The 23,996-nt window shown below is 46.9% G+C and overlaps 2 protein-coding genes across 2 annotated transcripts in view; one reads left to right on the top strand and one right to left on the bottom strand.

The window, feature by feature from the left end:
- The window catches only part of LOC142579184 (clotting factor B-like), a 23,817-nt gene extending 18,761 nt beyond the window's left edge, over positions 1–5,056 (top strand). Inside the window, exons 9-10 of the mRNA XM_075689151.1 lie at positions 848–1,020; positions 2,446–5,056. Of these exons, the coding sequence (XP_075545266.1) occupies positions 848–1,020; positions 2,446–2,655 (383 nt within the window). The 3' untranslated portion in view covers positions 2,656–5,056. The remainder of the gene's footprint in view (positions 1–847; positions 1,021–2,445) is intronic.
- Positions 4,257–23,996, bottom strand: LOC142578211 (cholinesterase-like). Its single transcript, XM_075687614.1, has 9 exons — positions 23,962–23,996; positions 20,541–20,729; positions 19,322–19,595; positions 18,396–18,616; positions 15,125–15,433; positions 13,706–13,913; positions 11,097–11,279; positions 8,758–9,074; positions 4,257–4,392 (listed from the first exon to the last, which is right to left on the bottom strand). Exons 1-9 carry the CDS (start codon positions 23,994–23,996, stop codon positions 4,257–4,259), a joined length of 1,872 nt encoding a protein of 623 aa, XP_075543729.1.

The following is a 23,996-nucleotide window of genomic DNA, read 5'->3' as shown; positions in this document are numbered from 1 at the left end:
ATACTTTAATACCATCTTTTACAAGAGGGAACGCTTCCAAGGACGTCGCCGAAGAAGCATTAGCGGCACGTCAAGAGACTCGCACCATAATTGGCGGCGTTGAGGAAAGACGAAATTTTCCCTATGGTGGCCGAACCAAAGAACGAAGAAGGTCCCGTCGTAGACAGAGAGAAATATAAAACTTTGCATTCGTAACTCCTTTCAGAGTCACTTAATTCTTCACAAAAGCACTCGAACGACATCGTCCACGGCACTACTGTCGCATGTCCCGGAAACCAAGCGGCAAAGGGGTTGATGCTTGACCTTGCGAAAAGCATCGCTAGGTCTAGCAAACCACATTTACTTGATAGTAACATGCCCCGAATTGCACAGCACAAGATTTTCGCGGACAGAAATAGAAAGTGCAATGTACTTAATTTTAACCCGCCCCCAATATTCATAGTTGATGAAATTGAAACTCCTTTGAATGTTTAGTTTTTATGGTAAGAGTGGGAGGATTGGCGATTTGCTCTCACTAAAGCAATAAAAAGAAAACTGTTGTTTGTGGGCTACAGTAGATTGGACATATGTTCGCTGTCATGGACCTTTTTGTCCCTATCACACACACACACACACAGACACACACACATATATATATATATATATATGTATATATACCGGAAGGTCAGTGCCATATACTGTGCTTATTCAGCGTACGTCGTACTCTCTTTCTTCATTTTACTACCGGGGCCAGCGTATAGGAGCCATATTAACGCGAGCAGTGACCGGGAAACTATTTTAAACCGACGGTACTTCAGTTGACGCCTGCAGAAATCACCGTTACAACGACAGCGATTTACTTACTCAGGTGGCACCCTGCAGACTGTCCTCCAAGAAGCGCAGGTTCCTCTTGTGAACAACGACGCATGCGACCGCGCGTACCACTCCTTGGGTAGCTACGACCGCGAGTTTCCGCACGGCGTCAACGAGCACTTTGTCTGCGCCGGAAACACTACGGACGGTGGCGTAGACGCCTGCCAGGTGAGGCGACGTGCACGTTTTTGGATTGCGCTTTTTTCAAAGGACGCGGAAAACTTGTTCTTAAGGACTGCCGCGATTGGCGATGCACATTATTTGGACCCTAATCAGAAGCGCTACATAAATTTTGCCTACTGGATTCCTTCTAAATTCTGACCATATCTTCTGGAAAAGAAGCATAAGCGTGGGAATCAGCATACTCGAAACTTCTCGACAGCTTCCATCACATTCTCAAAACAAAGATGCTATCGGTCTTTCGGAGTAAGTAGAACTGCAAGTAGCGGTGCATTCATGTACCGCGAAACACGAAATGCTTGACGTTTAGCGCATTTACATCCACTGCAAATCTATGATCACTTGAACCTCTCGATTGAGACGTTGGTAAATGTTTAGTGTCCCATAGAACTATATAAGTACGCCTAGGGACGCCGACGAACCAGCTGTGAAAGAAGACGACGACGAACGCGAAAGAAGTGGCACGAGTGCATTCAGCATTTCATCGCAACACCGAAGCCACTAAGCAACCACGGCTGGTGCCTAATAGGTGCGCCCTGAAAGATAATCTTTGACGTATAAACCAACACCGTTACACTTCTTTTGCAAACTCCTTCATGTTAGCGTCGCAGCTGTCCTTCGTACTTCCGTGTTCAAGTGAATGTCCAACTGATAAAAATGAGAATGCCATATATTCTAGCTGACAAGGAACAAAAGTTTTATTTCTGATGTAGGCGCCTATGCAATTGTGCCCGTAGCTCATTCGAAGTCATATATGCTAAACCCTAATTGTACAGTGCCCGCGGGACAAAAGGGGCTGCTGTTGGGAGGCCGCGTTTAGTGCATGAAGCTTTCATTGCGACGTCTCAACGTATTCACTCTGTAGACTAAAGGCATTGCGGCACGCGCGTGTTAATTAGATTAGCATTCTTAGCCTACTTCCGCCGCTACAGGCAGCAAACAGGAGAGCCTTCAGTGATACGGTTTGTCGCTACGTTTCTTCAATGCTAATCGAATTACCGTCGATGGTCATTGTGAGATGTGTTCTGCTGAATCTTTTCTAATTGGTAAACGATTAACTGACATCCGACAGACGCTACGATGCGCGTGACGTCACGGGTAGCTGGTGTTGCAGTCTCCTGGCAGTTGGTTATGGCACGCTGTCTGTCTTACCACGGTTCTCTTCACGGTGAAGCTGATAGCAGTTACAGACATGCAACCTACCTACCTAACTGATCTCTCGGTGCTTTTGAATGCCACTTTTCTTCCCCCTTCCGCAACCTATCCTAATTGTGCTGTCAGTTATCTATTCACCGTTGCTTTAGTTGCCGATTCCTGCTAATAAACCTTGTTATGGGAGGAAGTAAGTGAAAATAAATAAATAAATAAATAAATAAATAAATAAATAAATAAATAAATAAATATTGCTCGCAGCAAGACTCCGGGGGCCCGCTGGTCGTGAACGTGGATCGTGACGGCGGAACCTACTACGAACTCGTCGGCGTCGTGTCCTTTGGTGTCGGCTGCGGCTCGGCTGCCTTCCCAGGGGTGTATGCCAGCGTGTCGCATTTCATGCCCTGGATTCTCAATGCGACGGTCAACATCGTTCCCGAGGAAGCGTACGACCGCATCAATTTCATCTGAGCACTATACAATGACGTCTCATCATCTGAAAGACATTGCTCAAGCAGGATCTTGTTTTTGGCAAGTTGGTCATTCGTGTCGAAGGGCAACACGTAGCGCGAGACAGTGAGGACAGCAACGTATGTAGTGTACCTTCCGTGAGATACGAAATAGATCCGTAGGACGTAGAGTAATAGAATAATGGAACTACCAATTGGAGATGGCAGTTGGTAGTTGAGGCCAGCTCTTACTCAATGTTCAAGTCCTCGTCGTTTTACACCACTTATTGCCATTCGACATAAAAGACATTTATCCTGCGCCTGATGGCACAGAACGCACCTGCAGGTGTCACAGGCAGGTTTTGCTGGCTGCGCGAATTCAAGACTGTAGCGTTTGTCGGTTTCACCTGATGCACTGGAACTATTGAGGAACCAAACTGAGCTGCCGCTCCACCCGGTGTGACCCAAGTGCCCAGGCCTGGCTTCACCTATCACTGGCGCGCGTTGAACAGTTTACGCCTTCGTACCACGGGGCATGAAATATGTTTTGTTGCGAGTTCATACGAGCAAGTTCACTTCTCTTTTCGTTATGTTTGTGTCTAGTGCTTCCGTTTTCAAGATCCAATACGAACTAACCCGCCAATGTATACCCGGCTTTAGGCTGAAGTGCCAGCTGTCACTGTATACAGCATAAACCAGAACCAAGCGATGAAATAGGCACGTGTTACATTTTGCACGCACGTGTGTTCAGGGAACGTTCTCTTTCGCTCATCCTTCTAGTCCGTCATACCCTGTGCAGGGTAACCTACCGGACGCTGTTAATGCTAACCACCCTACACAATTCTCTACATGTTATTCTCTCTGATTTACCGCTACCGTTGCAATTAAATTATTATGTTGACGATTCCAATGATGATGACGGTAGCAAAAAGGAGTCGTTTTATTAGCGCCACCAGGGGATGTTTTATTTGTCTTTTCGTATTCAATTATTTTAGCAATAAGTTCCTACGCCACCTTACGAGCCCTGTTCTGCCTGCTGTAACGTCCTCGATTTGTTCGCATTAATTGTGACGAATCACACAGTTTCTAGGTAGTGTTGTTCAGTCTGTGCTGTAAAAAAGTTAATAGAATGCAGCAAACGAAAAACACTACAAATAGGACACACAAAGCAGTCTGTGCGAGGAAGCTTGCGAGCATAAATTTATGTAATGAAGGAAGTGAACATCAGCGCTCCTTTCACCCAAGTTCTTTCTACTTCCGACCTGGTAAAATTTTCAAGCGACATTTCTGGCTTTTAGTACCGGTCCGTTTCCATGTATTATCATGCGAACAAATAAATAAATACCTTGATTTACTCATTCCCATACTAAGCCCACATAAAACATCTTTTTTTTAAGCCAGGTTTGCTCCTATTGGTATGTGGCTATTGTTGGGACCAGAACTCATGACCTTGTGCTCTTGCTCAGAATTGTAATGTTTGTAGAAACAGTACGCATTCTCAGATTGTAAACGTGTTGAGTGATGTTAGTGTACACTCGAAAACACACGCGCATGGACACGTTAAGAGCGTTCTGCCGATCACTAGCTTCTCCACGCATCTTCACTATTGCTTGATTTGATCCGTCATTGCACATCAACTTCTTTTAGAAACTCGCAGTATTCCTTACGACTGTCCAAACTGTCATCATTCTTTTTCCTTGCGCGGCCTATGCGGAAGGTAAACCGGCCTAAGGTGAACCCATTGATGTCAGGGATACTCCTGCGGATAGAAAGACGAGTCACTGTTATAGTGCTTGCAAACGCATATGAACGGAATTATTACACACACACATGAAAATAGGCGTTACTCCGGATGATACCACACACTTGTTAGCACATTGTTCTGTCATCCTTACTGTCGTTCCGTTTCAGTGCCGTTTTCATGTTTTAGTATAAAACTGTGTCGCGATATCTTTCACATACATGGCGTGAATGCTCCTTAAGTTCCCTTTTGATTTGTTTGTCTTGCAGACCGAGTTTTGAGTCTTGCATACGTCCACGTGCTAGCAAGGCTTATTCTTCACCTGGGAGCCAAATTCACAAAACGTGTGGTCAGTAACATCTGTTTGTCGTTGGCAGGGCGCCTTCGCAAATAATATGTCAAACTGGTTGCATGAATTTGCTTTTAAGAAATGCTTTAGCGCGGGAACTTTTATGAATACGGGTAATGAACTTTTATTCTTACAACATAAGCCTGATGTGCGAAAAAATTAAGCAATTCACAAAAATTCTCCAGCCGGAAATAGAACGCGGTCACATTCCGAGTCAATTGAATATCATATAGTAGTATTCTGATTTTGCTTTATGACTCCTTTATAAATGTTTACGTTATACCATGTCTGTCGTCCTCTGGTAAATTACAGTTGTACTTGTTTATTCTGCAATGTTCTGCAGGATATTTGTTGACGTGCTTGCAAAAAGCAGGAACGCAGGTTTGCTGCAAAATGGCACCTTGTCGTATTTTGTCGCATATCTCTTGTACTTACATACTTTTTACAGCTCCATACCCATGGACGCTGCCATATTTGGTCACATGTCAGTGCCCGTCATCGAGCATCTTTAGATCAGCGTTTGTTCGGATGACCACGGCGGCTGCAGGCACCGCTCAGCTTTTAACGCGATAGCGTTAAGGAGCCCGTGTAGCAGAAAATCCGGCGTCGGACGTCGTTTCGGCAAAAACATTTTCGAACCCCGCATACCCAGGCCTTCCACGTGACGCAAAGAAATGACTGAAGTAATTGAATTTCTCAAGGTAAAATAAGTAGAACAATCGTAAACTATACGACTTACGCACAACCTACAGACATGATAGCTGTCCGATTGTAATTTGAATATACCAGAAAACATAATTCGGTCGCGCGAAAACTCAAAACAAACCCTTTTCCAGTCTTTCTACAATGCGTAGACAGGAGACAGCGTCCGCCATTTGCGCACGCCGGCGCGTAAATATCTCGGAGTCCAAGGAGCGGCGCGCCTCTTCCTTGAAACACTTCCAGATGGCGCTCGCCTCCACCGCATCGCGGCCAGTGCAAGAGGCCGCGTTTCTACCAGAAAGCCCGCCTTCGTGCATAGCGTTCGCCGCGAGTGTTTCCCGGTAAACATTGCGGTTACATGCGCTGCAGCTGCCGTGAAGCGTGAGAAGCAGTCAGGGATCTTTGAATGCTACGCGTTCCACTCTTTAAGCGAAGCTTAAGCGTCCTCCAAATTTTTTCCGCCGCTGTGGTGAGCAGTCAGCTGGTAGAGCTTTGGTTAAAGCTGCAGAGTGTTATGCGTTCCGTCTGCATTGCTATCTTATTGCGTGCAAGCTTACCGGTCGAAGAAGACGAATGTAGCGGCGTGATGTTTGCTTTTACCCTTTTCATTCGAGTTTATAGCGGTAGGTTTGTAGGACTCTTACGGCAGTGTGAATGTTGTCGTTAACATTACACGCGCAACAACATTCGTTTGGGAACATAGGTAATTGTGCGCGGGTAGAAAATGCCTGTTTGCGACCTGCTCAGACCACGGCGGTTGGTTCCAACAGCGTCATTATTATTTCTAGCGCTGGTCAAATAACCCAATTTCATAAAGATTTTCTGAATATTTACAGCGCAAATGAAACTGTAGTCGCGTACGCGTAGAAAAAGAAATTGTTGCAGTTTCGCCCGAAAGGCGAAGCATCGATTGCGACGGCAATTTAGCAGACGGCCACACGAAGTAAGGATAATACTTTAATAGGCCGTTTCAACTTGCAAACAGTCGTTTGCTAACTAAATTAACAAGCATGGTGTCAGCGCGCACGGCAAACATGAACACATCATACTCGATGACCGCGGACATTCGCTGTCAAAACGCTGGCATTAGGAGACGCGGCAGCAGCAGCGAGCGAAGTGACCTTCGTGCTGTCTTTCGCTTCAACGGAAACTGAGCGCCGAGAACACACAGTACGCACAGAGCTGTACACGAGCCGCCGATGCACCTATACTCTGCCGACAACACAGATATATACGGCCGCGCGACCGCGCGCAGCCGCCATATGCGCAGTTAAAGCCGGAGTAGAACGCCGCCCCCTCCACCCACGTGCCTCGCAACGTTGGGGGCCTGGCGCGCGACGGCAGTCGGGGCGCTTCCTTCCTGCGTTCCTCCCTTTCGCGCAGTCGAGATTGAGCCGCGACTGTTGGTTCCCATCGCACGCTTTCACTCGCACATACTGCGCAGGGCGCGCGGCGACGGTGTTATCGCCTTCAGACTTTATACGTAACATCACGGCGACGGCGACAGCAGAAATGCGCCTGGAGTGTCCATGTAATCGCCATCGCACAAAAACGGTGCAAGTGGTCGAGCGGTCGCTCGCCTGTTGTTGGATTCGTAGCGCAGCGAGAAAACTTGCGGTGCCCGCCTATTATAACACGCTTGACTTCGCTGCAGTGGAAAGTAAGGTTGCTCGAGTGGATCAGCCGCGCTTCAGTCAGTCGAGTACGTAGCGTTGACTTGCATGCGTATCGAAGTTAAGCGTTTCGTGATATTTCGTGTCAGGCGCAGTGCCATATAACGCTGCGTTGTTGCTGAAGACTGTCATTTTCGGCAACCGGATATGTTTAGCGCTGGCGGTTGAGCTTGTGCTCGCCTGCGGTAAGGGCTTCATGACGAATAGTCGTAAATACGGGCACTCATTGTGCAGCTGAGGAGGATAAAGCTCGCGCACAGTCTCATCTCTATCCTTTGTGTCTCTGACGCTGTTTTTTGCTGTTCACGACAGAGCACGCCTGCCTTCTATTCTGTACATTTTAAATAAATAATGCCGTGGTATTAGGCGATCTCCAACATCTCGGTAGAACGTTACTAGAGCGACAGGTGGCGGCTGATGCTTGCTTGCTCTAAAGTAAGGCCTTCAATGGTGGCTCGTCTGCGGCGGCCCTATAGTGCACGGTGCGCAGACTGCTCGCTGTAAAAGGTATTTTTTTGCGTTGTTGTTTTCAGTGACAAGATTACAGTAATATGAAGTGCTCGTCGTTAGCCGGCGCCTTTGCTGCCATTGTCTCTCGCGTGGATCAGCGTTGTATCGAACTAGTTTCTCTTGTGCAAGAACAGCATTGCCAGGCCCTAGGAACAGCACTCGAAAAAGTTCTCGTACACGCAATAGTAGTCCACGATGGGTCATCGCTACGACAATCGTCTCATTATCAAGTATAGCGTTTTCATAATAGGTGGGAGCCTGAGCGCTGGCCAATGAGAAACCCCTTTTACGTTAGAGAAGTTCTCTTTCTTTTTTTAAATACGGGCTCGGGGGCTCAAATTGAACGATTTTTTCGTTCGTAAGTGCAGCTCGTCATTAACCAGTCGGCTTCAATAATAATTTGTCTAACATCACGATCGACTGGTATCTACTGTTCGAAAGGATCTAAAGTATAAAGACTTTCATAAATAAGAGGGATGATTCGCAATTCTTTCGTAAAAGCCTTCCGTGATCGACCATCATGTCAAAATTGGTGAATGATGTAATAGCAAGCACGTTGATTATACGTCGTGAGCCTGCAGCGACGCCAGAAACTTTGGAACAGAATTTTATTGACAAAACAACAACATGAATGTGGTCTTTGTTACAGACGGTGGCAGGATCATCCACTCTTAGGAGAAATGAATCGTCATTATTCAAGCGCCGATGCAGCGTAAATGTGAGAATGATTACCTGTAGATAGGCCTAGTATCAGCTACTTATTGCCGATCAGCTAGATGAAGCGTTGACGTTCTATCAGAATGAGCATTAATAACGTGCTCTTGTCAGGAGCAGATGACCCCGTACCATGTGGATCAGTATCAATGGGAACAGGTGATTTTCATTCAAGAGTGTAACACGCGTTTCTTTTCCCACCTACATCAAGAAAATTCAAAATAAACACCACCTTGCCCTCAGAGCTACACAGCAAGTTTCAGCAGTGCGATCTGGGGGCTTCAGTGCTGCTTTGTTTGAGGCCCGAATGGGATCACCTTTTCATACATATGGTGGTGTATCCTGTACACGCCCAATTTCTTCCCGCCTTCGTGGTGAGTGAATGCACGAGTATATACACATTAGGGTCAAAGCAATATGTTCGTCAGGACGCACCCTGTCCTGGCGAAGCTCGTCCAAAGGTTGATGACTAGCTCACTAGCGGGCCGCATGCTGTCGTGCTCGAGCGGTCGCAGAAAGGGCTTTCCGAACAACAGCCGCAGCATGTCGCCCGCCTTGACCACCGGACCAGTGGCCTTGGATGAGATGAGGTAGCGGAAGATGCGATTTTCACCCGTCGAGTCCAGAATTTGACTGAATTCCCGTACAGGGCACGCGACCAGCAGGTCCTCGAGCATCTGGTGTAATACCTCCGTCGTCTCCCAGCTGTACTTCTGCACTAGCCGAGTGCGGTGCCGCAAAACTCGTTTACGCTATATTGGAAAGACAGTGAGCTAGCGAAATCGTTTATACACGTACTATATATGCTCTGTCACACAATGCGCAGTATAGTGCGGCCAAAGGCGGCATGTCAGTAAATCAGTAACAAGAGCCGGGCAGGAGCGCTCATTCATTGTGAGCTACTAGTCCTTCCGCGAAACTTGCATTCAGAAGGCGTCGCGCGATCAAAATCAATTAGTGGAGGAGTCCTTGTTCTGTTCTTTTACCTGACTGGCTGACAGAATTCATTGCTTTCGCTTCATTGCACTGAGTAGGTGAGATGGAATAAAGGGCAGATCACGGACAGGAGGACAGGACCGTACTAATTAGCGCTTACCGCGACAAGCTCGTTATACTAAAGAGAAGGTAAAACTTGATAAGTTTGGTACTGGTGCATGGTTAAAACTACCATCGTGACGAAAACGAAGACAACGCGTTTTGTCACTCGCCCTCGTCTTCGCCGCGCTGTTAGCTATAAGCACTAAGCTCACTACTTTTGAGGAACGAAAGAGGCCTCCTCTGCTGCTGCAACAAAGATCGATGCCACTGCACGCATCGAGGCCCGAGCATTGTCCATTGCGTGAGAGTGGGACACATGTAGCAGCCATGCATGCTTAAGAACTTACTGTCATGAGCACTATGAAAGGGATCACGCGAGCGTGTGGCGGATTGCCTCGTACGGTGTAGATCACGATGCGCTGTGCCCGAAACGGAAAATATAGGCAAGGATCAGTGCAGTTCTCACGGCTGCAGGTGTCCCCCAGTATCTCGCGTTTCCTTCGACCAATTTCCCGTTTGTTAAAATTTCAGCTAACGTTCTCCGAACGCTCATGTTTATGTCCATACAGATGACAACTTCACTGGTGATGGAAGACCAATCCATCAACATCAAAGCATGCAAGGTATTGGTGGACTGGCCTTACTTCGCCGAGCATATAAACCGATACTGAAGCAACTGAAACGTGATAGCGCAGTGCAGCGCGCTTCATCCTTTGCAGCCAACCAAAAGATTTGCCTGCAATAGATGCCATAGATGCCGGAAACGGACAGGATACAGTGACCTCTCCCTTCACCTTTAATCTTGGCAGTTGTGCGTATTTATTGGTATGCAGAAGGAGGCTATCAAACGATACGTGTTTTCTCTAGTAAAGCTCACGGTAATACAAGTTTTGAAAAGAAAAGTGAGCGCATGGTATATTAAATTCTGTCACGCACTACATTTACAGCTGACCGACGACAATCACGAACAGCAGTGACGACAACCGTAATGATAATAACGATGTTGACGGATCGACAAATATACGAAGACTACGACACGATGGCTATTTCTGGCCAAGGACAAATATTCGTGATAAACAAGGTAAATTCGTTTCATAAACTTGTTTAATCGCAGTCTTGTGATCACTGCATGCCCGACTTTAAAAGACAAATTCCAAGAAAAAATGTTAAGAACATTTTGTTCGAGTAATTCTATTCGAGTAAAATATTGACGCTAGTATCACTTCATGTTTCGTGTAAGCAAAAACGATTCAAGTCCTGCGTCAGCCGTGCGTTTTCAAAGTGACAAGCGCCACATTTTAATTATATATGCCACTAAACGGCCGCTTGTAATTTCACGCAGCCTTCCTACGAACATATGTGCTGTGCATACGAACCCACGACCTGTATTGGCAATAAACGTTGTTACCCTAGGAATATTTGTAAAAGCAGTAGCCGCCTCCGTTTTGTGCCCGTTATCACCTGAAACTACGACCTGCGTTGACAAAAACGTTTTTAGGCCAGAATTGTTCGTAAGAACACCTGCCACTTCGTTTCGTACTTGACATAGTTATCTGAGTTAATGTGAGCCTATACGATAGATCAGTTTTATTAAAGCGAACCGGCTAAGTGAAATCTAAAACAGGAAAAAGAAATGATATCATCCCACTAATAGCAGAGTTCTGATGTTTAATGCAGTATCCTGACTTATTACCTTAACGCAAAACTTTTACACGATAACATGACGTAGTATATACCTTCTTATATCTCTCGATGATGGCGTCAACTGTTGAAATGTTGAGGCCGAGTGAACGGAACAGCTCGACGGCGGCCACCGTTTCGTTGCTGGACGAAGCGACATTGTCCGCACCAGTCTGCACGGCGTGCACCATTTCGCTGTCCATGTGGCCGAGGAGAATTTCAATGCCTGCTATGCGATTCTGGGGAGGAGGGACAGCGATGTAAGCTGACGAGATAACAATGTGCAAGAAATTTCCGTTACTGCCCCCACGAAAACACAACGGGACAGAGCAGAATTTCCTTGGATCTGTCGTTATGTCTTCATGCAAGAAACGGAGAATAAAGACAAAATACAGTGTTGTGAGTGTGTGAGAGGTGGCGCGCCTTCGCAATGGGGTTAGGAAACAGCTCCACGTAGGTTTGCCTAATCGGTATGCGCTGTCTTTCGCGCTCAGGAAATTTATGGATGTGTTGGAAAGCTGATATTGTCAGGGCTGTTGCTGCATACGTATGTACGCCAGAAGAGAATGGTACATAATAACACGCTTCATCAGCAACGTGTACTTGTCCTCTACCATGTTGAGCGCATGCACCGCCATATCCTGCGCTATATAGAGCCTGAGCCAGCGTGATAAAGCTGAGACGCTGTGACAAACCAAAGTATTGACTGCGCCCGTCCTTGTCCCACTCTGTCTCTGTGATCCGATTTGTTAGCGCAGTTAAACAACGTACGCTATTGACCACAAATTCGACCCACAAAATCGCAGTGCCCCTGCCCTCCGAAACATGGTCCGCGAACGAAGGGAATTCAGCGCTCGTCCCTGACTTCACGGCAGCTGGGGTCAGCTCACAGGTGAAGTGCTATTGCTCTCGTAATGTAAATGGTAGGCGAACCGGAAAATAAAAGTTCGCTATTAGTGACTTGAAAAGAGTCGCTGTTTCGCCCGAAAAGCGAAGGATCGATTGCGATAGCAAATGATCAGACAGCTATACGAATTGAGGAGAGTAGCTTTATTGGACTTATTCATTTCCTAACTAAACTACAAGCATGGTGTCACACGCGCACAGGCAAACATAAACACATATCTCACTCGATGACCGCGGACACTTGCCGCCAAAACGCTATCGTGAGGAAGAGCGGCAGCTGCGGCGAGCGAATTAAGCTTCGTGCGGCATCTCGCTTCAACGCGAACTAAGTGGCGAGAACACAGCGCACGTGAAGCTATCAGTCCTCGGTGCACCTAACGCGCTCCCGCCCTCCTCCACGTTCCGGAATGGAAGACAGCGCGCTTTTCCCCCGCCTTCTGCCCTTGCGCCCGCGAAATCGAGCCACCATCCACGGCTCTACCTTGAACGTTTTCACCAGCACCCACAGCATACGGCGCGCGGCCATGATGTTATGGCACTTGTGCTTTACACGGATTATGGTGACGCCGACGGCCGAAATGCGCTAGGAATGTCCATGTAATTGCTATCGCAATAATATTGCGTTTAGCTGACTATAAACATATCGTGATCTCTCATACAAATAGTCTAGACGTTAAGGTTTCATCACAAAGCCAGTAACACAAAGATCTGTATGGCGAAATCAGCCCTCATCCACACGCAGGAAAACAGAGAAACGCTTGACGTCCCTCAAATGAGTGACCTTAAGAGGAAGCTTTAGCTCGAGTGCTCCTATCTAAATACATGTAAAAGGAGAATTCGTTTTTCTCGGCAACCACTGCACCAAATTTGACGTGGTTTGTTGCATTTAAAAGACAAACTTAATATGTAGTGACTGTTGGTTTTGAATTTTTGAGTTAGGTCGTCAATTTTTTATTAAAGATTGACAAAAATTTTAAATTTTCAAGAAACGATACTATCAAGTTTACAACTCTCTAACTCAACCACTAAAAATGATAATACAATTATGTGAATTGCATCTAATAGTACATCTAAAGCGGACAAAATTGATATGTTGCACATGAATATGAAAAAATTTAATCATATAGGGAAAAACAACTTTCGCAAAACCGTTGTAACCAACGTAACAAATTCACGTAAGATGTAAAATGACATATTGAATTTGTCCGCTTTGAGTGATCTAATGGATGCCGTTTACAGAACCGCGATATCAGTTATTGATGCAGAGCTATGAATTTGTAAACTTCGTGCTTCTATTTTTCTCAAACGGTCAAATTTTTGAAAATCGTTTTAAGAAAATTCAAGCCCTAAATCGAAATTCCGCTTCCAACAGTCACTAGAATTTAACTTTCTCTTTCTAATGCAACAAATTTCATCAAAATCGGTCCAAGGGTTATCTCATAAAAACGTTTTTGGGTTTTACATGTATTTGAATAGGCCGCGTTGGAGTTGGGCCTGAGCTAAAGCTTCATCTTAATTGGCTGGCGCGCTTATGCAGGTTATTTTTGAGCTGGACAGCGGTACTTAAGCCATTGCGTCCTTGGGTAGTCAGCGTCTTATAGCACAGAGCCTAGGCGCCATGCCGACAACATGCTTGGAAACATGCCGCGTCCCTTGATCCATCTGGGAGATGGATCTAAGGAGATGGAGTGACCACCCGAGAACTCAAGCGTGCCGATCCTCGGCAAGGCATTGTCACTGGGCCAGATGCGATACTCGCCTCTTCGTTTTGCAGCATCTCGCGGGGAGGGAAGGGAATGAGCCCCGTGAAAGAAGGGAAGAAGAGCGGAGGTGCGGCCGTCTGGACGATCAGCGACGCACTCGCCTCGAGCATGCACTTAAAGTCCGGCTCGCCTGAGTTCAGACAGCGCATCCTCTTGGCTTGCTCGATCACGCGCCGGCCCGCCGTCTCAGTGTTGTCGGGATATCTGAAATGTAGCCGAGCGGAACTCTCGCAAGGTGTCGGCATCGCGCCGTTATGAGGTCGCGTTACGTAACTATTATTTTCATTTTCAAATTTTTTTGTCGTTCCTAATTGGCAGCCACTAGGTCACGCAGTTCCTGTCGCCGATATGCCGATATCGGCCACTCACTGATAGTAAATGGATACAATCGAACTGGCCCCCTGTATTTGAACATGACCACACAAAGCCAACATACAATGAAGCCAAATAAAACATAGGAGAAATTGGCTGTAATTGAAACTGAAATGTAGAAAATAATGAAGAAAATGGAAATGAAATTGGACGAAAAGATAACTTGTCGCCAAGTGCGGAGGTTGCGGGTTCGGCTCCCAATGGTGACAAGTTATCTTTTCGTCCACTTTCATTTCCCTTTTCTTCATTATTTTCTACGTTTCAGTTTCAAGTACAGATAATTTCTCTGTTGCTTTTTTTGGCTTCATTGTCTGTTGGGCTTTATGTGGTCATGATTAACAAAATTCGTACCTCTCGGTACCCCTTCTCTTGTAACACATACACAGACACACACACACAGCTGTGTATATATATATATATATATATATATATATATATATATATATATATATATATATATATATATATATATATATATATGGACCTTGGACCTACTAAGCAGTTTTTTAGTACTTCCACCACCCATCCGTGCATACGTGAGTGTTTGCGTAACCAATCATGCAGTGTATGCACGGCCTTCGGAATTAAGTTTTAGAGGTGTTTTAAATTGTTTAAATTGGTATTGTAAAGGAGGAAAAGTAAGAATAACGACGGTTGAGTCACCATGTGACAACGAATTTACCCCGCCGCTGTGTCTTAGCGGCTACGGCGTTGCACTGCTAAGCACGAGGTCGTGGGGTCAAATCCCGGCCACGGCGGCCGCATTTCGATGGCGGCGAAATGCAAAAACGCCCGTGTTCCGCGCATTGGGGGTGCGTTAGAGATCCCCCGGTGCTCAGAATTAACCCGGAGCCCCCCATCACGGCGTACCTCATGATCAAGTCGTGGTTTTGGCACGTAGAAGTCCAGAATTCAATTGAACAACGAACTAAGCGGTGTCGAGAAGTGATCCTTTTTTCACACGAACGTATATGTTTCGTTGCGTACTCATGATTCTTGCTACCTCATCGCACGCAAATGCAAAAAAAAGAACATATGCATACCTAGTCAGAGGACTTCCGCTCATAAGGATAACACGTCTGGGCACCACGCCTGCTTCGTGCGCGCCGGCGGCCTGGCTAGCAAGCAGATAGCCGGCGGCCGCTGCGCCAGAGCCGTAGCCGACTAGCACCAAGTTTGAGCTGTTGCCGCCAAACCTGCCGATGTTGTGGCGCGTCCACTCAAGCGCTAACAGCTGGTCGTAGAGGCCCACGTTGCCGGGAGCAGCGGCGCTGCCGTTGTTCAAGAAGCCCAGAGCGCCCAAGCGGTAATTGGGCACCACGACAACCACGTCGCCAAGGCCACACAAATACCTGCAGAACAAGTGGAACAGCGTCCGTATCGCATAAAAAGAAAATGAAAAGAAAAAGCTCTTTTGCTAGGACCAGTTATTGTGCAGGAGATACGATTATAACGAAGGCTGCTGGCAAACGGCAAACAGCACTTACGAAAAGTTTTGTGAATTCAGTCTCGGGTCTCATATTCTCAAAGCATTGCATGCTCCACACAGTGGTGCGTAAGGAATATGTGTCATACAATCACAATAGAAAAGGTACAGTGACATGCGTTTTTAGTGCTTACTATTCCGTGTTTTCATTGAAGTTTGGCCAAAAGAACGCATATCTTATTCCTCATCGCCCTATAAAGTATTTGGCATCGCTGTCGATCTGGATCTGTGTTCACCAACCTTACAGCTCGTGTGTAATTTTTGCCCTTGGCCGGGTACGTTTTCTTTATGTCCAACATCACAACTCAGTAGCACCTGTTCTTACGAGCAATTCCAGCTTAATAACTCGCTTGCGTATACAAGGCCCAGTTCGGAATTTTCAATCAGGGCAGGCCGGAACTCTTTTTCATGTCCCTGCAGTGGCTCAATTCAGCACATGCGAGATAAGTGCACGATGGTTGGTTATTCATTTGCTTTTTCGGACAAACCAGACATGGCAATGATGCCAAGTTCCTCATTAAACGATGCGGAGCAAATTTTTTTTTTATCATGTTGAGCAATACCAGTAAAAGTAAAACAGTTGTTAGCAATAAATATATTATTTTATTGTTGTTAGAATGAATTCCACCAGACCCCATCTCACGATTGCTGTCTACGTTAATGCGATAATCACGCAAGCAATGTAGCCATACGCCGCATTTCCATCACCGAAACGCGTCATGTATGAGCCGTGTACTGCAGCCGGGCTCCTCTCTCGCGCTTTCCTCTGGACAAGCGGCGTCATCTAGCGGCGCGCCCGCAAAGTCGCGACCCTTTTGCACGGCCTCAGAGATCGCAACGCTGGTGCGCTGGTTCGTGCTAACGCTGACAATTATTCCTTGGCTGCCCACGGGCGTTCTTGACGAAGCGCTAAAGCGTCGGGCCAAGAAAGCTAATCGCATTAATGCCTAAATACATTTCTGGATTCTAATGCAGGTTGTGTCATCGCAGTGGCACAAACTCATTCTGGAGCATTGACCAAGAATGGGCGCCTACCCAGTGGCACCCAAATGACCAGTCAAAGGCAAATCAAACAAAGTAAATGAAAGAGACTGTTGAAATCATGCGCCATTTCATACTGGGGGTTGCGTGCTTTACGGATAACTTTAGAACGAGATTATATCCTTAGAATTCGGGTAACCATTAATCCTTCGCTGCTCACAGCCATTCGTGGCGCAGCGCTGAACCACTGGGCTCCTGTGCTGAGGAAGTCATGCAACGACGCGGGTTCGATTCCGCCCAGCATCGGAGCAGATATTATAGCGGAGAGTCTTTGCGAAGCCTCCCGGACTTTCCTGGCCACGGCTGCTGGGTGCTGCTGCTGTCTTCCCGAACAGCTCGTACATAGAACATTTAATTACGTGCTTGTGGTGGGATTGAACCTCGGTCCTCCAGTGCAGCAGCCCCATGTTCTAACCATTCTCGAGAGGCACAAGCGTGCGAACTCGAGCAGACGTAAAGGGGCTGCCCTTGGACAGCTTATAATGTTGATGATGTGGTTTGGGCGGCAGCTTTTGGTATGGCTTTGCACTGACATTGCAATAACGCATAAACTAACATAGATGTCGGCGCTCTTCATGCAATTAAACAACGCTTCACTGTACGTAGATACCAACAAGGTGCGTAGGATCCGCCATAATACATATATTAGTTGAAGAATGGTATAAACAGGCTAGATAGACATAAAGTAATTGAAATGCGCCAATAATGCTAATCACATTAAAATGCAGTCACTATACTATGAAAGTTGACATGCCCATTGTCAATCAGCCCTAGCGACTACAAACTTTTAAACTCTGAGGAGTACCCAAAAAGACACATCTGCAGGGTCGCGAAAGCAAATACATTACTTTTCGCACACTACGCCGGCTGCGCCCCGTGTGTTTGCGTCAGCTGCTGATGACTCTCATGGCTTGGTACACACCTGGTCCTGTATTCACAATAACAGTGCTTACACTTGTACTGTTCGTAAGAGCAGATCTCCACCAATCATACTGCGGCACATAGGATTAGCGAAGGTGGCCAGCATACATGACAAATAGGTATACGAACAAAAAAAAAATCTTTGTGCATTCTGCCTACGCAGAGTCGAGCGAAGTTACTTTGACTATATTTCCTGAAAGCCCCAAATAACTTCTATAAAAATCGGAGACTACCCGCGAGGAACTAGACTGCTTCTTTACTCGAACAAAGTCTCGTCGAACTACCGCCTCTGGCGATTCTCAGTGCGTACATAAATCCAGCGCTTCCAGTCGCACTCACAGCATCGCCGTAGAAGTTTACCTAGGGCAATATTTTGTGAGGATTCTTGTCCTTCTGCTATTGCTTATCATCCATGCCACAGAATTGTGCCGGCAAGAATTGGGCGCGGCTTCTTGCGGACCACTGACGTCGTATAAAAAAAATTGTAAAATGAAAAGAATCTTTACAAAATATGATTTCGGATCACATCTTTATAAAGTCCTGCTTTCTTCTACTAAAATTTGCAGCTTGTGTTTCAGCTTTGTCCTCGCACACTTCGTGCCTCCTCTGTCAATGTTGCGCCTCCGCTAGCCGTACTCTAGAATGACAGAACACCTGCGCAGAATCACGAAGTGAATAGTCGCACTTAAATGGTGAATTTGTGGTTTCAAAGCAGCCAACGGAGGGGAGCACGATAGGGCCTGTGCTTGGGCATCGGTCTCCAGTTCTCCATCAGCGTTTTGCTAAATATGCTATTTGTAGGGCTAATGTACCAACTAGCGCCAACCTTCCCGTTTCCAAATAATGAGTCAACAGCGAGAGCGTACTTTCCGTCGTATAGCGGGTCTCTGTTGCCGCCTGTCTGGAAAGAACCGTCGTGGAGAATGACAAGTACGCTCTTGTTGGCGCACTGAGGAGAGAGGCACTCTCGCGACGTCGTCCAGATGTTGAGGTGCAGGCAGTCCTCGGACACAGTCGACAGCGGATCGTCGTCAAGCGCCCTCTGCTCACACGCGGGCTTGGCCACCGTGGCATCAATCACCGAACCCTGCGGAGATCGACGTGACGGAATGTGAGATCGAGTCAGAATTCTAACGTTGCCATTGGCAAAAAAGAAAAAGAAGAATGTCGTGAGATTGGTGTATACACGCCATTATTGTTTTGTTTTGTTGATGATTGTAGACGTTGCCTTATTTGCAACGTGGAAGCTCCTCTTCCCTACGAGACGCGTAGCGAGGAAATGTGATCGGTTGAGTTCAACTGGCGCTCGCATTGTACCTCATCCTCCATACCCCTTAATGACTCATCAAATTATGGGCCCTTACTCTGTTTCAGCATTCTCCGGTTTTCACAAAGCCTCGCAGCCACCTTCAAGAACTTCCTCGTCAGGCTAATGCATTCACTGGCATCGCGAGTCCTTTCGTAGCCAAGCCGGTGGCTTTATTTTCTTTTCTTTTTCGCAATCGGTCATTCTTATGCAGCTTCGCGTTTCACTCTGAAAGTGCCCGATCTGGCACTGAATGAATAACGCATGATGAAGTACGAAAGAAAGCCCTATAAAACACGAACAAGAAGCTGTCTCCCTAGAAGAACCTCAGGGTCGGACCGCGTATAGGAACTTAGATAGAGGGTGCACGCTCTTCAGACGGCGGCAAAGGGAGCAGCTGTTGCTGGCAGTGCTATTGGAGAGTTATTAACTGCCATAAACCTTTTTAGTGTGATCCCTAGCATTACAAAGGCAGAAACAGTGCACCTGGCCGAAGTCGTATTCAAGGAAGGTGCGCCGGAACCGCCGCTCTCCGAGAGGAGGGTGCGCGTACGGCACCCCCAGGAAGGCGTACACGTCCGTGTGACCAAGAACCTTGAGGCTGAGTCCCTGGACGTGACCAAAGTGGCCACTGACGAGTACTTGGCGCACTCCGTCACCAGGGAGATCGGTGGTCACCATGACCAGGCTCAGAATGACCACTCCGGTGGCCAGGATAGTGGCCACGGCTCCCGCCAGGTCGGTCACTGTGAAGTACCGTCTGCGCGGCGATCACACCGGCGCCGCTGTATAATTAGGGATTCGACTTTTGCTTCGACAGCAGAAAATTGGTAGTTCACGTGACTGTTCGGTCACTTCGTCAAATTCTGGGAAAACACGCTATCTCCGTAACGAAGCCAAGTTGGCCACGGATGTTACGCGCAGATGCGCCGCCACGCCGAGGCTTGTGGCTCAGGCGATCACTCATCTCCCCAGACAGAGCAAGTGACACAAGACGATGAATCGAACTAGTTGGCTGATATTCGTAATAGAAAAGAGGTTGAAACGCAAGAGCACATGCACAAAATGTGAGGGAACAGACAATGGACAGGACATCGCTTCTGTCTGTTTTCGGGGACCGAAACAGGACAGTAGCGCTGTCCTGTCCGCTTTTTGTTTTCTCACCTTTCTTGCGCGTGTGTTCTTTAGCGTCGACACATTTTCCTGCAAGCCTGTGCCAAGTCCGCCGCAACGGACAGGGACTACCACTGGATGCGTTCATCACCAAAATAAGCTGTGCGATATCGCACTGCATCTCTTGCCACCTCTCGCTGTTTCTTATTACTCGCTAACCTAGGCCGGGATACCGTAATGACTCTATTACGATTCTATGCCTTGTTGCACTTCATCAGAAATCCAAGCGGTGGAATCCACCCACGTTATGGTTGGTACCGCGGCCCTCCGCGAAAATTTATTTAAATATTGAATAGAGTGAATGATACGAATGAAATAGAATTGAAAAAATAAGATCGTTACGTTATACCGGCCCTAAAGACTCCCCTCCTCTCCGGTGAAGATTCATTTTCGGGGCGATCGTCAGAAGAACTTATACATATTTTCGGCACTACTAGTGAAGCAATTGGCGTTTATACACATGTTTAGTGGCGTACAATCAACATTTAAAATGTAGCGATTTAGCCAGCGGCGGTTGAGACTTGCCACTTACGTGGGTCTTATGCGCGCCGCGAGGGGATAGTACATGCTCCAGAAGCTGTGCGCCTGGGCCGAGCGCATCTGGGCACCGGCGGACTTGGACGAGTCTCGGGAGATATCGGTGACCACCGCCTTGGCATCTGCCTTGGCGTCTGCATTGGCGTCCAACTTCGTGGTGTACGCAGGTTGACGCTTGTCTGGCCTGCGCGAAAGCGTTGGCGATCGCTGGTCGTAGGTATATTCGCGGCTTAACACGAAAGGGTCAGCTACATCTACCATGGCGCGACCAGAAGAGACACTGCTTCTTCTTCCTCTTCGTTGTACACAGCTATCTTAATTACCTTCGTTTATTGTCGATGTTGGTTGCTTCCACAGGTTATATACAGGCAGCAGGGGCTAGCGCCCTGTACACGTGCCAACAGAGTTAAGCTACGGATGTGAGGAGTCTGCTGGCTAGAGCGGGAACGGGCTGTTGGATATAACAGAATTAAAACATGTCCTCCTGTAGTGCGTTCTGCATGTGTGTTCTTCACAAGGGGTAATTGAAGCCATCAAACCCGTCCCGGAATGCATATCACGAACTCATGCATAACATGGTATAAGCACTGATTTCTCCGGTGGAATAGTAACTATATTTTTCTGTGCGATGCCGTCGTTCCTGCCACCAATCCCGCCGTTCTTGTCGACCTCCAACCCCGCACAAGACTAGAGAATTTGGAAGCAAAAGTTTGACGTCTTCGAGGTGGCTACAAAATACCAAATAGAAGATGGCGAGACGCGGCTCACGTTGCTGCTAGACGTCGTCGTGCAGAACTACCAGAGCCTCGTGTTTCTCACAGAGGAGCGTAAATTCAAGGATGCCGTAGAACGCCTCGACCACAGCACCTTGCCAAGTACCGCAATACGACGCATGCGTCCCACGTATCCCACAACATGAGCCAGACCCAAGGTCAGACCTTCGAAGCGAAACTGAGGCAAAAATAATGTCTTTATTAGAATCATGTTTATCTTCATTTTATAAACATCAATGCTGTATCCACGACACAGAGGTGTATAGATGCAACGAAACGACCGCACCAGACTGAAATTAAAGAAATCTGCACAGTAAATAAGAAAGGAAATAAGTACGTTAAGACAGAGCAAAACAATTGTTGTGTTTCTCCTAATGCACAGAACACAAAAACAAAGCGAACAGCACGCATCTCGTCATGCTTTTAGACCGAAGCTGTTTATGGCTAGGGTTCCGTGCATTTTTCGTGTCCGTCAACAAACCTGTCTGAGCAAAAACCTATCATTATCAGCAATGGCTCGTACCCGCGCGTTCGTCGTCGTCTTCTTCCACAGGTGGCTCCGATGCCGCTCATCATGCTAGCGTTCCCATACTGTCCCTCCCTCATAGAGTTCCACACAATAAAACTCTAAGCCCTTCCTCTGCGAATGCGCCTACGGCATTCACCCACTGCCAGTCGGTGCGGTGATTTTGGTCTCAAATTCTTTGCCTCAATATATCGCGAAACGAAAACACGAATGTATATAACGAATGCATAGCACAAATGAACGTGGATGTATAATAATAGATGTGGGTGCGCGCCTTTCGTCACGATTACCACCGATAAACCTGTTCGTACCTTTTTTTCAAAATTCTGTTTCACCTCCTTGTAGTGTGCTATACAGCTTCGCTATGGATCCACCTACACAGAGTGGAATTGCTCATGATTTTCTTTCTTTTCTTTCCCCCAAACCGAGGGCAATTCCTTTAACTTTTACGCTTCCATTTTGTGCTTCATTCTAAAAAAAAGCATTCTCTCCGATCCTTATCTTCTAATTCTAACCTACCTATATCAAACTTTGCTTGAATTCTTTTAAATTTCTTCTTGCTTATTTTCTTTTGAACTACCCGGTTCTTGACCAATCACCCAGAGTGGGTACGTGTCGCTAAATCCGAGGCTCCACATCTACATACACTGTTATTGCGATAGCAATTACACGACGCTCGTAGCGCATTCGCACCGCCTCTTTTGGCGCCGTTGTCGTCATGATATTACGCTATCACGCCGGGCACGCGCATGGAAGGTTAGAACGTATGCGCTGCGGTGCATAAAGTACTTCGAGTGCAAAAGACAGTACGCAACAAAATTTGGTCTCATCACTTGCAACACTGAGGCGTGGCCCCTGCAACTCCGGCGGTGACGCTCCTCACCGCGCCAACATTGTGAGACGCCTGGTAGCTGCCAGGGGGGCTGTTTCTGGTGAGCCGCAGAAGTTGACTTGCGTGCTGTGTCGTGCCAACGTGCTCTTAGAAGACCGTCTGAAGAGCTCCAGCGCAACGCTGAGCCTTGCTAGCGATTTCAATGCTTCGCCCTTCGGGTGAAACTGCCTAGTCTCTTCAACATTTTCTTGAATCATCGCACCGCCCAATTCATGCACGCCCGTATCACCAAGAAACAACCAACCTACCAGCACATCGTAGCACATTTCACATTTATTTGCGAGTACGTGCTATGTTCGAGGCTCAAAAACACCTGTCGCTACCATTGATATCTTGCGGTTGTTCGTATTTGAAGGAAAAATGATGAATTAAATAGTCATAAACAGACGGGCAAACAGACGGAGAACCTGCCTTCGGGAGGGACACAATCCCCGCCTGCCTCAAATGGGATGTGAAAGGAAGGGTGCACGGAGGAATCGGAGGAATGGCACTCAACAAGAAGATATAGGGAAGAAGAGGATGCAAAAATTATGTTCATTTCACAATTTTTACGAGCTTTGAAATACTGGGACAACGTCAACGCAAGAAGAAGAAGAAGAAGTAGTAGTGGTAGTAGTAGTAGTAGTAGTAGTAGTAGTAGTAGTAGTAGTAGTAGTAGTAGTAGTAGTAGTAGTAAAAAGTTCTGGCGCATACCCACAGTGTGCGATTCGCCATGAATCTGGTGATTTAGCGTTTGGGCAACGCTCCTTTTTCTTTTCTGTACACGGCGGACGTATATACCGTTTATATCATGCAGTCACATTGCCGTGATGTGTACTGAAAAGGCTCGTGTCGCGATCCTTCAGAAAGACAATGCGACATTAGTAGAAGGAATCCTGTACATGCTCATCGAGCCCGCTTCGTTTGCTTTCACCTACTTTGTGAACCAACAATTTCTCACATTATCCTTCTCCTTATGTCACCATGTAAGATGGTGCCGGTGACACTATCATAACATGGTGTCGGTTGACACAAGTAATTGGAGATAACGTGGGGGGGGGGGGGGGTCTTCTCCCGGCAATGAACATAAATAGGCTTACTATTATGATTTTCTTCTTCAGAGCCATCTAGAATGAGTAAGGCGCAAGATGATTCGAGCAGAAAGCATATTATAAGCTCAGAGTGGTTTCTTGAATTCACGCCACGTCTTTGCTGCAGCCCAAGCTCACGACGGGCTGCTACTTACCTTCGGCCCAGGATGAAATAGGCTTTCATTACCAT

This window comes from Dermacentor variabilis, chromosome 4, assembly GCF_050947875.1.
Source record: "Dermacentor variabilis isolate Ectoservices chromosome 4, ASM5094787v1, whole genome shotgun sequence".
Lineage (NCBI taxonomy): Eukaryota > Metazoa > Arthropoda > Arachnida > Ixodida > Ixodidae > Dermacentor > Dermacentor variabilis.
The sequence above is the reverse complement of the archived record's forward strand: the minus strand, read 5'-3'. Positions and strand labels throughout refer to the sequence as shown.

Coding starts and splice junctions, on each gene's coding strand:
- LOC142578211 (XM_075687614.1), bottom strand. CDS start 23,996: ATGGTAATGAAAGCCTATTTCATCCTGGGCCGAAG. Junction 19,596..20,540: donor GCGGCGCGCATAAGACCCAC/GTAAGTGGCAAG, acceptor ATCGCCGCGCAG/ACGGTACTTCACAGTGACCG. Junction 13,914..15,124: donor AGCGGAAGTCCTCTGACTAG/GTATGCATATGT, acceptor GCTACATTTCAG/ATATCCCGACAACACTGAGA.